General features: G+C 35.2%; 1 protein-coding gene across 1 annotated transcript; it reads right to left on the bottom strand.

Moving 5' to 3' along the window:
- Positions 1-1,590: 1,590 nt before the first annotated feature.
- On the bottom strand, positions 1,591-9,856 carry LOC126834774 (transcriptional repressor scratch 1). Its single transcript, XM_050566939.1, has 2 exons — positions 9,192-9,856; positions 1,591-3,153 (listed from the first exon to the last, which is right to left on the bottom strand). The coding sequence occupies exons 1-2, from the start codon at positions 9,466-9,468 to the stop codon at positions 1,931-1,933; spliced, it is 1,500 nt and encodes a 499-aa protein (XP_050422896.1). The 5' UTR covers positions 9,469-9,856; the 3' UTR covers positions 1,591-1,930.
- Positions 9,857-23,521: the final 13,665 nt, after the last annotated feature.

The raw sequence follows: 23,521 nt of genomic DNA, 5'->3' as shown, positions 1-23,521 counted from the left end.
AACCGGACCCGACCGAAACCTAACCTAACCAAACCTAACCAAACCTAACCTAACCTAACCTAACCTAACCTAACCTAACCCGACCTAACCTAACCTAACCAAACGTAGCCTAACGTGATTAAGTACGAATTTTTCTCCTTTGTGAAAACAAAAACAAAGAAATTAAACGACTAATATTATTACCATTGATTTTGAGCAGACGAAAATATTATTAATATGTCACGATAAACGTTGTGTTTTATTGCTTTTCCACTACATATTACTTAAACGTTATTATAATAATAATATAATAATTTAATTTCTATAATAGTGGGTAGAAATAATAATAATAATAACGCTTTAAACGAGAACAAAGGAAAAATAGTAGAAATTATTATTTTTGGTGTCTCAGTTTTTTTGTACTCTAATCACTTTTTCCCGTCTAAACGTCGAATATTATTATGGATTCGGTGTGTTGTATAATATGTTTATGTATATTTGTCTAGATTTTAATAAAAAAAAATACAATAGTTATAATAAAATGGTTCCTTTCGCAACTAAGCGTTTTCATTAGTCTTTTAATATATTAATATTCCAATTACAAAAAAAAAAAATTACTTAATTCTACGCGTCGATATTTAAATGAATTAATTATTTTAATAGAATCGAATGGATCTTTTTTTTGTCTTATGTTTTTTCTCCTTCGTATTTCTAGTTATTTTATTATTACTTTGAGATCGCTTACTCTTATAGTATATATATATATATATATATATATCTATATATATAAATATATTACCACTCCTGACTAATAAGTATTATCTAAAGTATACATTAAAAAAAAATAATAATTATAATAAAAACCCCTACCTTACACGATACAATGACTAGATCGCACACTCTGAAATATACATTTCCAAAAAAGAAATGTACTTTCAATCCGAATAAATAATAGTATATAAAAAAAAAATATATATATACATAATTTATTATAATAAAATCAAAAACTAGGGCTAGTGAAATATTATACTAAAATGAGACAAAAGAGTATACTATTATGTCGTCGACCCGTGGCTTTAATAAATTATATATATTATTATAATTTTTATTAAGTTGCGCGAGGCCGGGCAAAAGGTTTTTTTTAGGAACCGACCGCACATAATATCGATTATAAATATAATGCTAATAGACATTTAATGACTTCTAATGAAAAGAAAAAATTAAAAAAAATTTAAGATCAAATAATAAAATAAAAAAAAATTAAAAAATACCTTATATTATGAGATTCCACGCAAATAAAAATATATTTATAATAAAGAAAAAAATCAAAAAATAATTATTCAAAAATAGAAACTAAATATAAATAATAAACATTTTTATAATAAAAAAAAAAAAAATTGTTTTATAATAATATTTAAAGAAAATAAAAACGACTTCTCGTCAGACTGTTGCCAAAACGATATTACAAAAAAAAAACTAAACACGCTTATTGCACACCCCTTCGAAAGTGAAAATAAAAAATACTAATTATAAACTTGAGACCGTTTTTTAAAAAAAATATTATTATTATCTACCTTGTGTGTGTGTTTCTTTTGATTTGTATCATACATATATATATATATATATATATGGAACATTTTCTTTCTTTCTGTTGACCTGCAATTGACTAGAAATCGTGACTAGCGTCCGGTTGGTGTGTGGTTTTTTTTTTTGTGTACAATCAAAAGTTATTATTATTCGACCTAACGACAAAAAATGGTATATAATTTAAAATTAATGAACTAGATTTTTTTTTACCTCCGTTGAAGACTTAGTTGCAAAATTGACTATATTTTAATCGACCAGAATAGTTATTAAAAAAAAAACAAATCCAAAATCCAAGTATTGTTTTTTGTTGACAATTGTGTGTTGAGACGCGGAGGAACGTGGAGGATATGTTTGCGTTGAGTATTTAAACTGTGTGTAATACGGTGGGGCGCAGGAGGTTGAGACTGGTGATTTCGGACGGGGCGGCGGCGTGGTGGAGATGGTGAGGCTGTTGAACGGCCACAGGCTGTGGTTGCGCGACCGTGGACGACGCGTCCGTGGACACCGCCGGCAGGCACGTCGACTCCAGGTGCTTGTTGAGGTACGATTTGAGGGCGAACGTCTTGAAGCACCGCGGACACGCGTAGTTCTTGTCGCCCGAATGGGTCTGCATGTGCGCGCGCAAGTTGGACCGGTCGGCGAACGCTTTGCCGCAGTGCGCGCACCCGTACGGTTTTTCGCCGGTGTGCGACCGCAGGTGGCCCTGCAGCAGCCACGGCCGGCTGAACATCTTGCCGCAAATGTCGCACGCGTGCGTCAGCTTGTGCGTCAGCTGGTGCATGGCCAGCGCGGGCATGCTGACGTACGGCTTGCCGCACACGTTGCACCTCTTGGCCGACTGAGAGTCCAGGCTGCGGTGCGTCTGCCTGTGCCGGGACAGGTTGGACGACGTGGCGTACCGCTTGCCGCAGTCGGAACACGTGTACTTGGCGGCTTTGAGCTCGGCCGCGCTGGGCTTCATCTCCGCGCACTCGTCGCCGGACGCGGAAGACTTGCGCTTGGACCGGCCGTCGCTAACGAAGAACGCCTCGTACGTGTACGCCACCGTCTTTACGGTGGGCCCGCGGTTGGACGCCGGTTGTGCGGCGGCCGTCCATTGCTGTTGTTGGGCCGGCTGCTCGAGTTGTTCAGCCTTCAGGTTGCTCAGCTGTTCAGCCTTCAGGTCGCTCAGTTGTTCGACCTTGAGGTTGCTCGGTTGTTGTTGCGACGGTGCCGGTGGCGGCGGCGGCGGCGCGACCGCCGGAATACTGCGGTGGTGTTGGGCGGCGGCGGCCGCCGGGGTGGACGCGCTCAGGTCGAGTATCGCGTGGGCCGCGTTTATGTCCTCTTCCGGCCTGGGCCATTTGGGTTTGTAGTCGTCCAGCGAATACGGCCGGTAAATGTCCTTCTTCTTCGGTGGCAGCGACAACGCCACACCCGTACTGGTGTAGGTGCGCGGCCTCTGGTACTGGAAAACGGACAACAGCGAGGCTGCAGACGGCGGCGGCGGCGACGGACCGGCCGACGAGTCTTGGGAGGCGGCCGCCGAAGACGGTGTCTGCGTGTCGGTCAATGTCGTGTATTCCGCTTTAACGCTTCCCGCATACTCTGCAATACAAACAAAAAAAATAAATAAATAAGCGTCGTTGTAAAGCCTAATAATATTTTCTATTTGTAACCGATTTTTTTCGCATTTAACACTAATTTTAATACTTTTCAACGCATTGCAAACACATTACAAATCTAATTTCCATAAAAAATCATTAAACAAAACTTAATTGTCAATCAATCAAAATCGTAAAAATCCCAAAATCATCTTAAAAAAAACCTCAAGTGTAATGTTTATTGTTTTTTGTTTGTGTTTTGTTTGCGCGTTTCCGACCAAATGGCTTTTGACTTGTAGCTGAAAACTTCTAGCTAAAAGCAACAGCGCGGGTTTGGCGGTCGGTTGTAATTTTTTATTATTATTATTATTATTGACAATACGGCACAAACGTCGCACAAATGTAATCGAAGATTTTAATGGGTTTTCGACGGCAAGAAGACAATATCTAAAAGAAAACGGTTATTTTTTTTTTATCGAGTCGAAGGCGCCCGTTGGTCGGTCCAAGGACAAAGGGGACATTTTTTTTTTAAACCTGTGTTTTCCCATAGTACTACTTAAAGGCAAAACCGTTTAAATGAGAACAGTTTATGAACACAGTCAAACTTTGTCAATGTCGGTAAACAGGATTATTGATTTCATTTCTATAGTCCGGTATTCAGTAATAGACAACATCGAATCCATTATTTAATGATATTTTACAATTATTAATATTTGATACCAAAGCGGGGACCTAATGGAATTTCTTTCATTTGTTCTGTTTACAAATCATTCTGGTCACGGCGAACGACGAATAAAAAAATATATACACACACAGTTAGTTTTTGTTATTAGTTTTTTCGGTCTGCGATGGCCGCTCAGACACGTTTAAATAATAAAAATAATAATATTAAGTCATAATAGCTGATAAACGAATTGTGACATTTTCTCACTGGGCCGATTGTGTGATTTACCTGTTTTGTACATCAGTTTGTAGTAAAACAAAGACATCATAACGGCAGGCTGTGATTTTTTGAGCAACTTGACGACAATAAATCAAAAAAACCAAAATAATGATAATAATGATTTAACAACAAGTATTTTTCGTTATTAACAAGTGATTGTGTGGAAGAAGCGAGCACCTGCTGCCGGCAGGTCGTTATCTCACGGTCGCGGTGGACGGCGTCGACGGCCGGTCATCGGTGGACCCGGCCGCGGCCATCGATGGATCATCGGCCGGCCGCCACCGAAAAGGCCAGAGGTAGGTCGGCGACGGCAAAATGGCCGCCGGCCCGGTCGGGCGGCCGTGTATTTCTTATTTGCCGACTTACCTTTGTTTGATTTGCGCCGGACGGAGAGCGAATAAAATATAATATTAAACAAAATCGTATGGCAGAGTGTAAATTAAATCGGATAGGACACTCAATGTAACCCGATGACTTATCCTACAAAATATTATATTATCTATAAACAACACTAACGCGTAGTGATAAGAATTATATATCATACCGATTGATAAAACGACAAGATGGCCGCCATCGACTGCATTAAATGGTGGACACCGATTTGCAATACATTTTGATGTAAAAACTATTATAAAAGATTTAACACCATTTAACATTTCAAAAAGGCACATTTTTTGACTTTGACAAATTGTAATTAATCTGTTCTCGGTGTGCGGGTCAGGATACTTTGGCCGGGCAAATTAAACATACAATCCGTTTGTATACAAAACATAATATTATGCGGCCTCTAACAGGTGGCAAGTGTTCAACACGTGTGAGATACCTGTCACGTTTGGGTTTCATATTTTTTTTACACAATTTTAACGCCGAAATTAAATTGTATCAAAAGAAACAATCAAAACCGCGCGTTAACACGCAACAATAGAAATAGCGAGAAATGGAAAATTTTCAACTTAAACTTTGTTAGGGTCGTCCCTGGCTCTATAAGATTTTCAATTCTTTTATCTTAGGTCGTCTCCCTGGGTGGAGTTGAATTCTATGTATATCATATGGTACCTACCTATAAAACCGTCGTTTTTGCCCAGACTTGTTTAAGGTACACACCGCCCTCGGTGGTCGAGGGGAGGGAGGTGTGCGAAGGGAGGAAAAAAAAAACTTTATATATAAATTCGGCGAGAAGAAAATCTTGTTTTCTTAGATTGCCCGGGGAAAACCCGTATATAGGATTGTCACCCCCTCCCCCACCCTTGTGTTTTCCGCCCAAGTCCGTGTGTCTGGTTTTTTTAAATTGCTCCAAACGCAGACAACGATTTCGCCCGTTTCTTACTTTTTTATTTATACCCCTCGGCTGTGTATACTATATATACAGAAGAAAACGTTTTTTTTATTTTTATATAATACACGGTGTGCGCCGGTATAACGTTATAATAATGATAATATTTTCCAAACGGCTCTCTCTCTCTCTCTCCGAATAAACTGCTTTGGATGACCTTTGGCAAACTGGTAAAAATGTCATAGCCAAATAATCCGGCGTTTATTATATAAATGGGGGCCGGTCAGAGCTTCTACCCTCCCCTTAGGCACCGCACCCCTTGTGCGGGGTAAAACTGCACAATAAACTACAGGGGGATGGTCGGTGCTGTACAAAAAAAAAAAATGTGGTATAAGTGGCCAGAACGCGTCCAGAATAATATATATAAACTATAATGACATCGAATTTACCCTTTTATTTTGATTTCTTCAAACTTAACAACAAATAATAATAATATATATTATATTAGCTATTAATCCCGACTCTGGATCTTAGCCCTTGGGGTAGGATTTGCTGCACACGTGTGTCTAGCCGAAACAACTGGAGCACCACCACCTCTTCTAAACCGGTGTTGATAATAATAATAATAATGTCTAAGTGTGTGTGTGTTTTTTTTTTTGCACAGACAAAATACATATAATGCCATTCGCACGTGTCCTTCCTGCCTCGGCCGGGTAAGTACAGGTAGGCGGGGGGTACAGGGAACTCCACAGATCTCCCGTTACACGATTCCACCAACCGGTTGTCCAGCTGCTTATTGTTTAATAATAAAATATATAATATAATATACAATATTGTTCCGGTGGTCGCGTGCCAGGTGCTACCGGTTTTGAACCCCCCTTCAAAAAAATGTCTATTTTGTCCTCGACCCCTGCGATAAAGTTCATTTATACACACACACATGCACCCTTAAGGGTCTCCCTCGGCCAGCTGTTGCCGGTTTGTAGACCAGTGTGTGTGTGTGTGTGTGTGTGTGTGCAACAAGCGCATAAAAGCCACGCGCCAGCCCTACTATATATATATATGTATTATAGACCGTGACAAAAAAAAAATTGTTAAAAAAAAAAAAACCAGTTCATCGAACAATACCGTTTTGGATGACCCTCGGCGACGAGGGGGGGGGGGTTCAGCGACAATAGGCGAATTTTCGTTTTTTTATATTCGACTTCCAAATCTTTTGTTAGGCAAATCGATTTTGTACTAACCGTTGTCGCACGCAGACAGCAATAATTATTTAAAATATTTATGTCAAATTATGGGGCCGGTTTTATCATCTACAGATTTCCAGCCTTAAAGCGGTACCACAAAGTTTCTACCCCTCGAGCGTAAGAAGCTTGCCGGTCTGTTGGCAGATAAAAAAAAATAGTCTATGTGTATAATATACAAATCATTGTGAAAACAATACACTGGAATACATAGGAACGAATATCGGACGTGCACGACCGGACGATAATCCGCCGCACAACGGTATTGTGCTTGTTAGGTCTACAATCCTATACCATATCCGTCGTTGGCTGTATAATAATAATATCTATCTATATATATGGCGCATCGCATCAATGTTATCTCTTCTGCTCCTCTGGAGACGACGGGGCAGACGGTTCTTCCGCTCCGATTGTTCCAACGTGGCGCACAGAAAGAAAATCCATTAGCTAATAAGATATTATATATATATATGTTTGGCAAATATACATGTACATATTATCTAAGAGTAAGAAAAAAATTCATATTTTTTTTTTTTTGAAAAATCCTACCCTAAAAACGGGGCCACTTGTTTGATTTCGAGTCAATTTTTTAGCAATTATTTATTGACAAAAACACTAAACAGCCGCTCGGGATAAATCGAAAGTCTCGTTTTGATACACCCTGTATAACACAAACGAGATATGGTAAAAAAGTTGGAAGTTGGCGGAAAATTAAACAAGAGCCACACTTGTGTATGATCCCTTGATAATATTTTTTAGTAATTTTTTACCCTTTGGTTGACGCTCGCACCGGGCTAATCTCAACGTTATATAACAGCGCACCTAGCCATTATTAACCGGCGAGGATAAAAATATAATAATATAATATCTACATAATATTATGTACATAAAATATATTTTCTACATATTTTATTATTGTGGAGATTATGATTTTTCAGCCGTGTCTTTACCGTGTGTATTAATCATATAATAATACATATTAAAATGATCCGCACAATCATTTAATCCGTGAAAGCTTTTCACACTTTCACATAGATTTTGTATAATATTTATACCGTCAAACATTATTTTCAACCCCTTCGCCAACCCAGGCCCACCCCTTTTGCATAAAATAAACATAATAACAGTAGAGGTACCCTAAACACGGTTGGTCGATGATAAAAAAAACTTTTATTATAGCATATAATATATAGGTATACAATACGGATGATATTTATGCGTGGTTTAAAAGGTATACCTGTTTAAAAAAAAAAAAATATGGAAATGATAAACAATTATTATTGTAAATCAATTCACGCCGAGCCGAGCCGTTTCCTTAACGATGTTGCCAATGTTTATATTATGATATTAAAAGTTTTTTTTTTATTTCTCGGTATTTTTCTCTTTCACTTTTTATTTATTCAAAATTAATAACATTAAGAAATCCTTGAATAATAATAATACGGTTTTTGTATTTTTTATCCGTCGTCGGAGTAGAAAAAAAATGATAATAAAAAATAATACCTACATCTATTGTGTGTACAAGCAAGCTTTCAATGTGCCACCGACACATAAATCATCCGTCATCGGCAACCCCAATTGACAACAGCTAGAAATACATTTTTCACCCCGTTATCGTTATGTACATATACACCGTGTCCAAGTAGACCAATGTAGTCGGTTGCACAATAATAGTATACACCGTGTCCTAAACGTCCATAGCCAATATCAAGAAGAATATAATAACAAGTAAATAGGTCTCCGTCACAAGTAATTAAATTACCTAAACAATCTTCCAACCGTCATCAAAACCCCTAACCTTACCTAACACAGCCAACATCAGCTATTGTGCGATGAACGAAAAGTCTGATTGGAAGTACATGTCTTCGGTTGCTTACATAATATGATACTTATCCGAAGTTAAGTCCGGTGATATGTTTTTTTAAGTATTTCCCTACAAATGCGTTGCAGAAAATTGTATTTTGATTAGACTTTTATTTTTTATAACTTGTTTAAAAGATAATAATTTAACAAAGTGAATTTAACAAGTGAACGCGACTCGATGAGAATTTTCAAAACCGACAAAAATGTACAGAAAAAATATTTTAACGAATTACCAAATCGGAATAATTACTAATTAACTGTATTGTTCGATTGAAAAAAAACGCAGATCGATTTGAATATATAAAATGTATTTACCAGTAATAATTACTGTTATTAAAGGTTTATTTTAAGACATTTTTTTTGTTAGCTTTATTCAATTATTTACACGAGACCATTGACAATCGACCCCATGGCGTGTGACCCCTACATCCACGGGTCAGGACTAGGATTAAGTAAATAGATATATTTACATATTTTATATATTTTTTTTAAGCGATGACAAAGATACGAATATTCGATTGCTTATTGTGGTGGCACGTGGCCGGGAATAAAAAATCAAAAAAAATCGCGGTAATAACGTCGACCACTCGCTGCTAAGGCGGTATTTTTTTTTATAAGTAGTGTGTTTTTTAAAAAAAAAATTGTTACAGTGTGTTATATTTTGGATTTTTGATTTTTTAACTAGTGTAAAAAATATGTCTATAGAAAAAAAAAGGTACCTGTCAGGTAATGGAAAGCTGTGCCGGTGCAACAAGGCGGCGGACTCGGCGCGGTGGCTCCGGCCGGCGGGCTCGACGGTGCCCACGCTTGATGGTGATGCGGCGTCGGCGGCTGCGGCTGCGGCTGATGGTGATGTTGCAAGATCACGGTCACCGGCGGTTCCCATCGTTGCGCGCCGCCGTTACTCGTCGGCGACACCGGCCGCCCGTCGTACACCCACGAGCACTCGTTGGCCACAGCGGTCTTCCACTTCTTCGGCATCAGGCACCGGGGCATGGCCAACCGTCATCCGATTGGCACCGGTCGAGTAGATTAAAATAAACTTATTTAATTATAAATAAAAATTCACGTGTCGAGTATTCACGGCGTGTCGTCAAGGGGGCGACGAGGAAGGGCCCGACAGCGAGTATTTAAGAACGACAAAAAAAAAAAAAAACAGTCTTAGAAAACCGCGGCGGCACACAAAACGCGGGCGATGGGGGTGAAAAAAAATATAAGTTTTTCAAAAAATTAATTTTTTTTTTAAACAACCGAGAACAGAGAGATAAGAGAACGGAGGAGAGTGAGGGAAAAAAAATATACGAAAAAAGAGTTAAGAGAGAGAGAAAGAGAGAAGAGAGATAGCGCGAAGAGGAGCACCGAAGCGACCAGACCGAGTGTTCGGTACGCGAGTGCGTTTGGAAATGTTCGGTGGCCAGCACTTATACCGCCGCCGTTGCAGACGCTGCGGTCGTCGGCCACCCTCCGTCCCCGGCGGACACTCCGTGGGTGTAGCCCTATCCAAAGGGGGTGATTATTATTGGGTGCGCGCGCACCGCGAGCCGCACCACCGACGGCGCCTGTTGCCGTTGCCCGCTGTTGCGTGGCGGCGGCGGCAAGGGGTGGCACGACACACACACACACGCACACATTATACTAACTCACCCCCGTGCCGCATTTTTAAACTACCACCAGTAGAACGCCGCCCCACTCCCCCGCCCCCCGTTGTCCGCTATTTATTTCGTACATGCAACACGCCGCCGCCTACCCTGTAGCTTTGGCGAAATCGCACATACACATAATATTATACACCCTTGTGTCTGTGTATGCAGGGTGATCAATGCCGTGCCATATCATAGCGCAACGAAAAAATGCATTTTTTACAAATTTAAATATTAGCGTTAAATAATACTGTCTCGGTTTCGTTGCTGACTACTACTGTAAGGCTTAACTGACTTTAAAACCATAGACTAACAACGCGTTCCATGTAATAACATTGCGTTTACATTATCAGTTTTTATAGTTCTTCTAATTATTCAAAAAAAAAATTGTCTACTGTCGAAACAAAACGAAAATCCGGCCTTTTTGCCTCCCATAGAGAAAGTAGATTTCTACTTTCAATGAAAGTGACTTCTTCTTTGGCCACGAATCAGCAAAAATACCTAGCAAAAAACTTTGGAAATAAAAACAGTTAATATTTTCATTTGTCCTTTAATTAGTTGTAATATTAAAAATAGCTCACACATAAATGTTTGGCAAATATTGTTCCTCATTAAACGTTACCGTCATAATATTATGATGGTGTCATCCAGATTTGCTAACTGAAATTTTTTTTTAGAGTCTTTTTGGTGAATGATTAAAAAAATATCGCCACAAATAGTTGTACAAGTCTTTTTTAATATAACATTTTACTGGACAAAAGTTGAAAACCAGACGTTTGATTTAATCCCAAACTATTTATAACAAAAATCCTCGTCATCATATTTTGCTGTTTGAAAAGGCTAATTAAATTAGATAGCAAATAAGTTTGTTGTACCTAAAACGTGTTGAATTTGAATTATACATATTTTGTCTGAAGTTTGATAAATTATATTTTCAACTCTATATAAATCTAGAATATCATTTTTGTCTTACGATATTGGACGATTCCAAAAATATTATTACCCAATAGATGGACTTATATGGAATAATACAGTATTAGGTACATGTTATTCTGTTGAGTTACCGCGTGCCCGAAAATAGGGTTATTTTATAATCTCTAATATTTTCCTGTGCTCGGCACAGCAATCGCTAGGGAATAGTATAAATCGGTAGTTATAACAGTATATAACATACATAATAATAATAATAATATTGTAGAATTCTATTATTATTATGTTGCCTTTTATACCGGTGGTACAATAAACTCGGGGCGGTCTTCCTTAATGTATTTTTCAGCTGATCAAAAACCGAATCATGTTTTTCCACAATGTATAATAATATATAGATATTATTTGATAGAAATCTAATCCGCCGGGGTAATATTATTGAAATTTTTGGTTTTTGGTGAAGTATTGAACGAATCTCAGCCGTGTGCACACGTTTGGACCGGGTCAGAAATCATTCTCAAACGGGTCAAATATTTTCCTTTGAGGTAATTAATTTTTGTCTTTTTAATTTTTCAATCTATACACACCATTCGTTTTTTATGTCTTTCCTAATAGCCTATTTTACTTTACTTACACGTTACATATATTATTATTACACACAAACATTGGAGTTGCTTAGTAACTTATTATTGGCTGTTGTCAGGTTTAACATCACGACTGAAAAAGCCACTTACCTCCCCCTTCTCGCCCCGCGTAAAAAAAACTAGTGAATTTCGAGGGGTAAAAGCCACCCTTTACTTGGTGGAGTGGTGGGCAGAGGGGTGATTTTTTTTTTTTTTGTTAGCCAAAACTATGAGACCGTCAGCGGTGTCTGTCTTGTGATTTATATTGGCCTTAACCGCGACTGCTATCGATTTAATAACCGATGTACTTATATTTTTTATTTTTTTATTAATATAAACCTGAGTCGATACATACATACTTACTTAGAAAATTTAAAGTTGTTTTTAAACGTGTCGCAGTACCTACGACCGACCGGAATAGTAGGTATATATTATTTACTTGCCCCAGGATTCTCTACTATGTTATTAATGTCGCTTCAATAGTAATAATGTCGGTTTTCGATTGCCTTCGAAGACACACACACTTAAATAAATTACACATAAATAACTCTGAGACGTCAAAACTGATTTGGGACTTAAAGGGGAAAAAATATAATAATAATAATAATAGGTAAGTACCCGGGGAAAGGGTTGGGCACACTTTGATGATAATTAGTTTGTCTGTTTACTTTACTAGACGACTAAAGAACGCACGACAATACCTAAGTCCTAATTCAATGTGCTAATGTGTTAATAATATGAAATAAGTATTTAATTGAATTTGATTTAGTCAGTTTAAAGCGTCAGTTACCACCTACTTTAAGATAAATACATAGTCGAAATAAAAGTGATATGAATATTTTTCTTTTTATATATTAAAAGTTGTACATGTTATAATTTTTTTGAATTATGGTAAGTGTGTATTTACTATCTTTTTGTACGGTTTTTTTTTATTTGAATAAAAAACGATGAAGTTAAAATTCAAAATGTAAATATAAATAGTTTTTCATATGTATCATTGAAATTCGTTCAAATACAAATTTGTTTTTAATTATTATTTGCATATTCGTCCGAGTTATTATACAATAATTTATTTATCGTTTTAAATGGTAGTTTGAATTAAAATATAATAACTAAATATAAAATACTTATTGTCCCCATAATTTTTAACATGTCTATTGGAACAAATTAAATATAATAATATAACACCTGCCCGTTTTCGGTCGATCATCATTGTGTGTTTTTGGAGAGCATTATGGTCTATTTTGACAGGAACCTTCATTAGATAGATGTACATCCTGATGGAATAATCGCATTTAGTGGTTTGCTTTTTTTTTTTTTTTTTTAGATACGGTTAGTCCCAGGGGGTATCCCGGTATAGTGGATACGTAGGGGGGTTTGTCGTGCCCTACTTAAAATGCGAATCAATCATCATCAGGCAATAATATATACCAGTGAGAGCTTATTAGGTGAATATCATTTTGAAAACCGACACGAACCCGCGGGACAACACACGCGGTATGGAAAGCGTTAAAAAATTATGTGAAAGTGAAAATGTGTACCCAATACACATCCTGCGCACCTGTTAAACCAACTCGATAGAAATTGTTTAAAACGGAAATAGTATTACCATCATGCGATTGTCCGACCCTCCATCAATAACGAGCAACGATCACACGTCAAAGTTGTCTCGATAAAACATTATGGTGTTTTTTATATTCACACAAAAAAATGAAAAAAATAAAAAAAATATTTCATACAAGAACGGTTAGGTATATATTTTTATTTTTCTATATAGCAGTTGATACAAAAAAAAAATGTAGAAATTTACTAAGATCAAGATGTAACACAGTCGGCCAATGGCTTATACCATTATGTGTTATCTATGTAGAACAAGAAAGCTTGAGAAAATCATAGACGGGATTTGAAAAAGAATTTATACATGGCAAATTCGATTGACTATTATTTGTTTTTTTTTTTTAATATTAAAAAGTTCTATCTGTTGTTCCTGTATGTTATTCTAACCTAACGGCTGTCTTAACCTATATTCTATTATTTGTTATTCTATCTTTTGTGACCGTTTAGAATTTAATTAATCAGGAAATTAAAACAAACAAATATTTTTATCCGATTAATTAGTTGTTTCAATTTACAGATAGCAAGTGGAAAAACTAGAAAAAGTTAAATAAAAACAGTTGCAATCCGTTTGTGAGGACTGAGGGAAATGATTGATGATATTTCGCCTGGTTTTAATTAAACGTTTTACAGATAAAAAACACAGCAAACAAATTGAGAACTATTTTGCCTTTTTTGGGGGGAGGGAGGGGAGGGGAGGGGAGGGGAGAAGGGGGAAGTTATGACGTCAAAGTTGTTAAAATATGTAAAACGCGTCATTTTCGAGTGTGTATTTCCCAAACCGCAGTACAAAGAAGTACTCTGTCGGATCAAAAATGTCGAAAAAATTCACCTCTTCCCGTTTTGAAAATCGACAAAAACCCTTTAAAAAATATTTTACATCTTAAACGAATAGACAGAACCCTAATGCGATACGCACCTTAATACTTGAATTGCAATTTAAATAGCTCACTATTGTCTTTGCACGTTATAATAATTCCCGAAGACGTTGAAGGTGCGATTTCAGAGGGTTTTCTCCCTAGCTGATGCTCTATAATATAATATATATATTTTTTTCCATCAAAAACCCGTGTCCATTATACGGCCGTTTACACCGGCTAGATCGATTTCAACAGAAATCCAAAACCGTCCAAGCAAGGCCGCCGGTGTGTCACAAGTATACAACAGTAGTAGTGGTAGTGGTGGTGGCGGTGGTGATGGTGGTGGTCGTCGCAGATTCCAACCTAACGTCCGGTATTGTTTCCTCCCCTCGCTACTCTACCCCTTTGGCCACGGTACAGGGGGTGGTTTTCGGACCTAAGCATTATTATACTTATATGTGTGCTCGGACATCGGATACTCGCCGGAAATATAATCGGCGTCATCTGCCGCCTCGCAGGAAGCGACAAAAAGGGTTATCTGCGGATACATCGGTCGGTTCTTTTCGCTATATATAGGTATAAGTACACACACACACCCAAACATAGACCACCGCACTTAGGTCGCAGGACGTGTTCCGGTTTACCAATAATAATAACAATATGATACCCCTGGTGGTATGATATTAATATATTATTGTTTTTTGTATGTGACAACTCACACGTTGTGTTGTAATCGTTTACAAAAATAATCATCATACCTAATAATTATATCGCAGTAGCGCCATAGGTCGTGGGAAAAAGAGCACAGTCGGATGTCGTTACATAATAAAAATATATATATAATATGGCCTGTATAGAGAGGTTGCTGCAAACGGGGGTGTGTGTATACAGAGTGCAGCAGTAGAAGAGGAGAGGTCGTGGTGCAATCAATCAACGGTAAACTATTTCCTCTGCACTGCGGCGGTCGTCCTGACAAACGCACACTCGTATTGTACATGTATATGTACCTCTACTCTGTATGAGAGGGATGGATAATATAATATTTGTTACATAATAATAATATATTAGTGCTGAGAGAGCATGGGAATCGACACGTATAATGTGCATATATATTAATCGACGAGGGTGAGATATAGTGTATCGCATAACAGGTGTAAACAAAAGTTGTGGGTATTTTTTTTTTTGGTTACCTACCCCGGTACGGTTTTTGGCCGTGTGTTGTGTGCCATAAGTTGGCATGCCAGTGTAATTAGTCATAACTTTGGATTTTGTATCAGTTTAGTCGGGCGTTCATCCGAACAGAGCACTGTGTATACTCATGACGAGGGTTGAAACGGCGTCACAAGTTTTCCCGAGCAAACCCAGGGGCCAAGGGCGAAAAAACAGCCCTGATTTCTTGTATACTAATCTATAATAATCTATTTTTACACTCAAGGTCCAGGTCTTGATTAAACAACGGTTCGAATCGATACTACTTTCATACTTACTCAATTACTTGTATCATATTTTTCTGATTTACACCTCTTTAAAATATAAACCACATGCAAATCAAATTTACACATACTTATATATTGTTAATTTTCATCAATCCGTTAGTTTGCTTTGACTTGCTGAACATGTTTTCCCAGAAAACCAATGTCTTACATCAGACGGGCGGCTGCCTTATACTTACTTGGCCACTTAACCACTGTGGAAATTAACTTGTGTGTTATCAAATAATATGTGAACGCTCGTTTGGTAGTAAAATTAAAACTGCCAAGTCTATCGTTGGGAATTTTTTTATTTAAACTGCTATACCAAGAGCATACACAGAAAATGTTAATATTGTACTTACATTGTGTGTATATATATTGTTTTAAACGTTATTCGCGTGGGCGAATCGTACTCGAAAACGATTATCGAAATGTAAAATACTCGTGTGAAAACGTTCATGATTTGGTGTGCTTTAAAACCCACTTTTTAGCCAAAGTCCAGATTTGCGTGCTAGATTAGAGAATACACACTTGAGCTTTGCACTCTATAATAAATATTATCAGTGCTTTTGTGCGTGTCAAACGGGACTGTACGGAACGTTGTTATTGGGCAAAACCACCGTGTTACAAAAACTAAACCGTTTACATGATAACATTATAGCTGCAGTGTAAAAAAAGGTAATTAAAAGGTATACATATAACGTCTTAAGTTTGAATACAGAGCGGTTCGTTAAAGACAATTTTTCTTCAAAAAGTTGTTTTTTTTATGTAGGAAACATCTCTCTGTTTGTGTTATTTTACAATATTTACCTTTCAAAATTTAGGACGGTGGGTGGAGTGTGATAATGTGATAGTGTGAGATAATATGGTAATGTGATAATGTGATAATGTGATAATGTGATAATGTGATAAGGTGATAGTATGATAATGTGATAGTGTGATAGTGTGATAATGCACGCGTAAAAAAAGTAAAATGTAAGAGTGTTTTGATTTTACTAATAATTATAAGTATAATTTGCTTTATTAATTATTAATAATTCAATTTGTAGCTTTATGAACGTATAATATGGTACTGATTACTGTTATCAATATAATGATATATACGACAACTCTTACAGCTATAGTTCGTCGATTACAGTAAGTATTTAAATAATTGTTGTATTTTTATCGTTTTCCTGACATGGTAATTTCTTGCGTAAAATCATTGTGTAATACTTCCGGCGGATGAAAGGTGCAACCGAAAAACGTGCAAAACCCTATTTTTAGGGAAAATCACACATTACACACCACCACACAGTTATACCCCGTTGAAGATTTATACTATACAAGGGGTTATGCCACTTATTAGCGATGCCACGTGTCGAAAAGGTCTCGGCACATAAGTATTTTCGTCAGTATCGAGATGTTTGTGTATTTTTAGTGTACCTAAACCAACGTGGTGTTCCACTGTTTACACTGTATATACAACGATACTGCTAATTTTGATCTTAAGAGTTTTCTCTAAGGATTAATATATATATATATATATATCGTAGAAACAGAACTTGTGTCAAACGAAAATCGTGTAATTTAGTTTAAATTACACGATTCAAATTTAGCATTATTTTATTTTAACAATAATATAAATTGAGATAACTGAAGTTACCGTTTTCCAAACCATGTCACATGAAAATATGTTTATTAAAATTTGGAGTCAAGTTGATAACACAGAAACACAGTTATAGTATATGTATTATACACGATTATAAAGAACTAATAAGAAATGGTATTATATTATACACACACATAAATCCCACGAAAATGGCGGACGTCGACTTCAATTCTTATCTCTAGTTAGCAATCTAGTTTATTATATATATATATATATATACATCTGCGGAAATTATAGATGCGATAAGAGATAAGAGATAACAATGATTATGACAATGATAACAATATTTGTGATTAAATGTTTTTCCATGGAGCTGAGAAAATAATTAAGTTTATTTTTTTTAATCCTACTGTCTCAAAAGTTCTTTGATTTTTTTTGTATTTTGCTATCGAATCAATATAAGGAAACGATAAGGAACTGATGTATACTATACGACAAGCGAATCGAATGTATATATATATATACCTATAATTTATTTTTTGTTGAGTCAATTAAGCAAAAAAAAAGTGTTTGCTCGTCCGTTTATCCTACTCAAAACGAATCCCATTAAAACTTGTGTTCATGAACAACGTTACATCTACACACCCCTGGTCTTTTGTTCTTTGAATATTTCAAACGTCAGCAAAACTCTGAGCTCTGACTACCTAAAACGTGCGAAAACGACAGAAAGCAAAAAAAAAAAGGAAGAGAGGTAGTGAAGCTCTTGTCAAGGAGCTTTGAAGGGAATACTTGAACCCAAAAGTGCACTTGAAAAAAATACTCTTCAGGAACGCATACCATTGTGGTTTGTTACTTTAGAGACAGGATGAAATCAACAGAGAGAGAGACAGAGTTTTAGGTCAGTATTGGCTACAAGCATTTACAAAAAAAAAAATACATATCATTATATATGCACATAACATTGGAAATATATATGTATAACTTTTATTGTAATTGTGCCTTTTAGTGTTTGTATACGTTTATGCATTTCGGTGTGCAAGCTGTAATAATAAAAAAATATATGTCCCAGAGACTGTAGGAAAAAATAATAAGAAAGAAATAAAATTGTCGAGAGAAACAAAAAAAAAAGTAAGCAGCACTAAAATACCGGAAACTTTACTGTAGCCAATATGAGGAGAACACTTTGTGTGGAATAAGCATAAGGTATGGGATTTATTATTTTATTATTTTTTTTTTGGTAAATATTCAATTTAAACTGTGCATTGCTGTGAATATTTTTCACCGTCGCGGTTTAAATGCTAAATAGAGTAATAACTTTAAGTCGAGGATGTTTTTTTGCCGGCTTACTTTTTTCCATTATTTTCGAATCGACTTTATTGCACGTGCCACCTCGAAAATAAAATACAATTTATTATATTTTATTTTGGTCAATTTGTTTGCACCAAAAGCTACGCATTTTCCTTTCGATACGTCTCTTATCTGACGAAGAAGCGGTTTTTTATGGTTTCGAATAAAAAATAAACACCTTTGCCCGATTCGACAACGCGATGATGTTATATAGACTAGCCATATGTCATATTGAAATAAAACTAATATGTACTTTTGTATTTGAACATAATACCATGTTATAAAAAACACAATCACTGTTATGGGCAAAAAATTGGAATTATAGTAAAATGTAAAAAACATTTTCGCAACTCTATAAAAAAAAAATGTAAAATAATACAAAGTTTCTGGAAAATAATAATAATTTCATAGTTTTTCTTTTTTAAAACATTTGTATGACTTTTTATTAAAAAACCATCAAATTTTTATCTTAATTAATACTATTTTCCAGAGCGCTATTAACTTTTGAAACTTCAATGGTAACGCATATATATATATATATATACTTGATTCAATGTTAAAATTTACAGTAGTTTTTTTTAAATATTGACTGGTTGATAACCTGGTTTGAATAACTATAATAATAATATGAACCAATTTTGTTTTTTGTATTTGTACTAGTATTTTTCCTTTGATTTTGTTCATTTGTAGTAAACTTTAACTCGAGATTTGCTTACAAGAGGTATATAAACCATTTGTTTATTAGTTTTCATGTATTTGTACAGTTTAATAATAAATGGTTTAATTAAAAAAATATATATAAAAACCTATATATATATAGGTTTTTTATATAAAGCCTCCAAAAAGAAAACGTACGTAATGTGATTATTTTAAGTGATTATTAGCGTCTCACGTCAAGGTGTTGAAATATTATTGAAATAAAATATTATTTCAACAACTCTGTCTTGAATAATGCTGTTATCTTAATTAAAATTTTAGTTATGCTATTATAAAGTTTTATTCGAACGATGCACAACTCTGTTAAAACTACTTTGTCTTAGTTTTTGCGCATATATATATATATATGTATAAGTGTCTTTTGTATATACTATTTATTATTAATATAAAACTATTATCGCGACGGCCCTTTAATGATGTCACGATTAAATCCGTTCGACCGTATATAACGCCATAATAATAATAATAATAAAAATAATAGAAAAGTTTTCTAAAACGTCTTCGCTTAAGTTGACTTTGTTTTTTTAATAAGTAGAGACTTCTCCAAAGTCCTCGACGGGGTGCTCACTCCAAGCGTTTCCAGCTCGTCGGCGACAATGGGAACTTCGTGGAAGCACACTGTGCTTATGTATGTGTGTGTGTGCTTACAACAGGAGAGGTGGTCGCTAATTAGACGGGAAGCCGTGCGTGTCATAAAACGTGACAGACAGGTCCCTGTGCTTCGCCTAACCCGACAATCGGCACGTCCGACCTCTTTGTCTTTACCGTTACAATGCCGTAGTCCACCCCCACCTCTCCCCTCCGTATCTGTGCCTATTATCCCTATTTATCCCCCTGCCGGTCTCCTCTCTCCTGGTCGACGGGAACGATCCCGTCGAAAGGGGTGAGTCCAGACGGGAAATCCTCCACGTCCGGCCCGTGGAAATCCGGTCTGACGGGGGTTGGCGCGTACCCGCCGCAGCGACTTCTGTGTAGTCCGCGTACAACAAGTCCAACTTTATTGCCGTTAAACTTCCCAAAGGATGTGTGAAAGTCTCAAACAAATGATTTAAAATCGGTTTCATATTATGTAAAAATAATCTCAGCTTTCCGACAAAAATCAAATTGATTGATTTTTTCGAGCAACAGAAAGTAGTTATTAAAATTGAGTTGCCCAAAATTTGAGAAATTTTCTAATTTTTTTTAGAATAATTTTACAAATTAATCTACAAACTCGGATTTATATAATAAACTAGATTGCTAGATTGTACATTTTTCGCCATATTTGTGGGAATTACAACCTTATCACGTGAATATATAAGAAGTTGATAGCACAGAATCACAGATATATATATAAATATAATATATATATATTATTCACTTAAGGATATTGTAAGCTAATTATAAGTTCTTTATAACCGTGGTATTATTTTATAAATTCCACAAAAATGACGGCCGTTGACTTCAGTTCTTGTTATTAGTTAGTAATCTAGTTTATTATTTATATTTGTGGAGATTAGAGGTGAGATAAGAGGTAAGTGATAAGAGATAAGAGATATAAGATAACATAAATATAAACTTGTATTTTTAAAAAAAAATAATTTTTGTGTTGTGTAATTTTGTTCAATTAAAACCATTTTTGGCAAAATTGGCCACTTTGGTGCGTTGTCATATCAACAGTAATTTAACCCTTAACGCGTACCAGATAAACTTCACAATAAACGTGCCGGCCATCTTCTCGTTCATCAATCAGTATAATGTTATTTCTATGTATCTACATTTGTTATGTATGGATGTAATCTTAGGCGATAAATGAGAAGATGGCGGCCTCTATTTGAAAACCGTTGTTTACAATGAACGTCCTCTCTGGTTTAATCTATTCTGTGTACATAAAGGGATTATTTACAATAACAATGACTTAATTTATAGCGGGGTTTGAGTTTGAGTCGGACTGAGAAAATTTGTACTACTTTGTTAGTTTGTTACCAAAAGTAGGTTTGGTTACCTTACCTTACCTAAAGCAATATTACCAGCCTAACGCAACTATTTTTTTCCGTCACAAGCGGCTGCGGCACTGTGTTGATATTTTTATTCGACATTCTTATTACTTTCATAACTCTTAACAGCTGTTTATTCCCCCTTATCAATTATCATTCTTATCACTATTTTAATACATCTTATCAGCTGTTGATTTTCCTTAATTATTTTTTTTCTTGTTTCGACTTATGTAATGTAAAATGTTTCCATGTTTATAATTTTCTGTTAAATGACTTATGATCTACTTATTCTATTTGTTTGACAATTGCAAGTTTATCACACAGCAACAGCGACATGCTGGAATATACAATGTACTGACGAGAGCACAAGATATTATTGTTATTAATAAACGGAAAACAATAGAGTTTCATTGATGGTATCATCAATTAAGTACCTGTACAATGATTTTATAACAGCTAAACAACACTATTATATTTACCCAACGACAGATTGAGCATAACATATAGTGGTAATACAGTTATTAGTTAATTAAAATAAAATGACCTAAAGTAATTAACACAAGTTCAAATTCGGATTCTAATATAGAATATTTAATTTGTGTTAATGTAAAAGGTAAGTGGGAATTATAATAAACATAATTGTTAATATTATTTAAAATGAGTGCAATTAGATTTAGATAAAATTGTAGTTTATTGAATCTGTTTTGAGTGCGACAAATGAGTACTTTGAGAAAACTTATTTTCAATATTATTTAAAATATCTACGAACATTTACTTGATAAATTGAAAATGGTAGTGTTTATCATACTGGCTTGATTATTTACAATACTGTTCATAATGCATTTGTGATGTTTGTTTTCTTGAACTATTTGGTCGAATGTGTTGATGTCATATTTACTTTCAACAGCTTTACCGTGTAGTTTTGATTTTGTGACCAAAATATTATTTTATTGGCTTAGAGGAACACATTGGCTCTTATTTATCTAATAAACACTGCCGTATGGTTAAATATTTGACATAGCAGGTGTGCACATATTTACAAATAAATTAAAAACGACATTTTTGTTTAAAGTGAACCGAAGCACAAATTAAAAATTATTTCACGACGAATAAATAATAAAATTGTATCTAACCACACTATTTGATTCCTTATCAAAAATAAAAGAAATGGACAATTATTGGTTGCCAAGATGCTGTATTTATCAAAGAAGTGATCCAATGAGATCCCCAGGAATCACACAGTGTCAATATTTGAAATGTGCATTTCTGGAGTATGCAAATTTAAGACCAAAAATACTTTATATATATATATATATATTATATATATTATATATATATTATATATATATATATATATGAAATAAGTTAGTTATAAGTCACTGTAAATTATATGGTAATTTAAATGAAGGATCCGAAAGGTACACCACTTTGCAGCACAAAACTTGAAACACGAATTTGAAAGTTTTCCAACAAGTAAATGTACCAAAGGTTTATCCAAAAACTTTGGGCAAATTTTATTACATAGTTATAAACGTAGTACATTGTACAAGTTGTTTATTTATACAAAAAAAAAATGGTAAATAAAATGTGTTACAAAATTAAAATGCAATAAAACAATTGCATCTAAAAAAATCAATTGTGTACAGTGTTTTGGTCTTTTATTTTGTAAAGAAAGAATTTTATACCTTAAAGCTTGAACAGTGAAGAACCAAAAGAGTACTAGTGAGATTTTTTTCCAAAAAATAAGTATATTTTGATCACATAATAAATCACGCGTTTGTTTTTAAGTTTTCATAAATTTCTGAAAGGGTTGTTGAATGAACATTACCTATAAAAATACATTGAAAATATCATTATAGTTTCGCTCTCCTTTACATTTTTGTAAAATTTACTTTGGTACACCCTTCTGGTTCTCACCATACCAAACATCAATAAGGATTTCTCACTATGACAATTTTAGCTTCATATCGAATTTTTACAAATTATTGCCCTCGGTTTAATAAATCCCTATAGGTGGTTGGACATGCTGTGAAGGTGTCCAGAGTGAGGACCGAATATCCTAGAACTAAATATCTTAGAACTTTTCATAGTCTAAATCGATATAGGCGAAAATATTTTGAAAATGGAGCTACCTACTTTGATTTTTGAGTGTTAGTTTTTTTATTTATAGTAGAGCTCTGCATCAGTTCCTTTTTAATCTTCTTGGCGGATTATCTGGGATATGATTGAGAAGAGAGGTAGTTTATGTTAGGGTTAGGGTGAGAGTTGAATTTTTTATGAAG

The sequence above is a fragment of the Adelges cooleyi genome, unplaced genomic scaffold (assembly GCF_023614345.1).
Source record: "Adelges cooleyi isolate 19-005CV unplaced genomic scaffold, UGA_ACOO_1.1 ACOO_flye_CR_arks_rails_tigmint_CR_PRNA_21, whole genome shotgun sequence".
Classification (NCBI taxonomy): Eukaryota; Metazoa; Arthropoda; class Insecta; order Hemiptera; family Adelgidae; genus Adelges; species Adelges cooleyi.
This window is presented reverse-complemented; position numbering and strand designations above follow the sequence as displayed.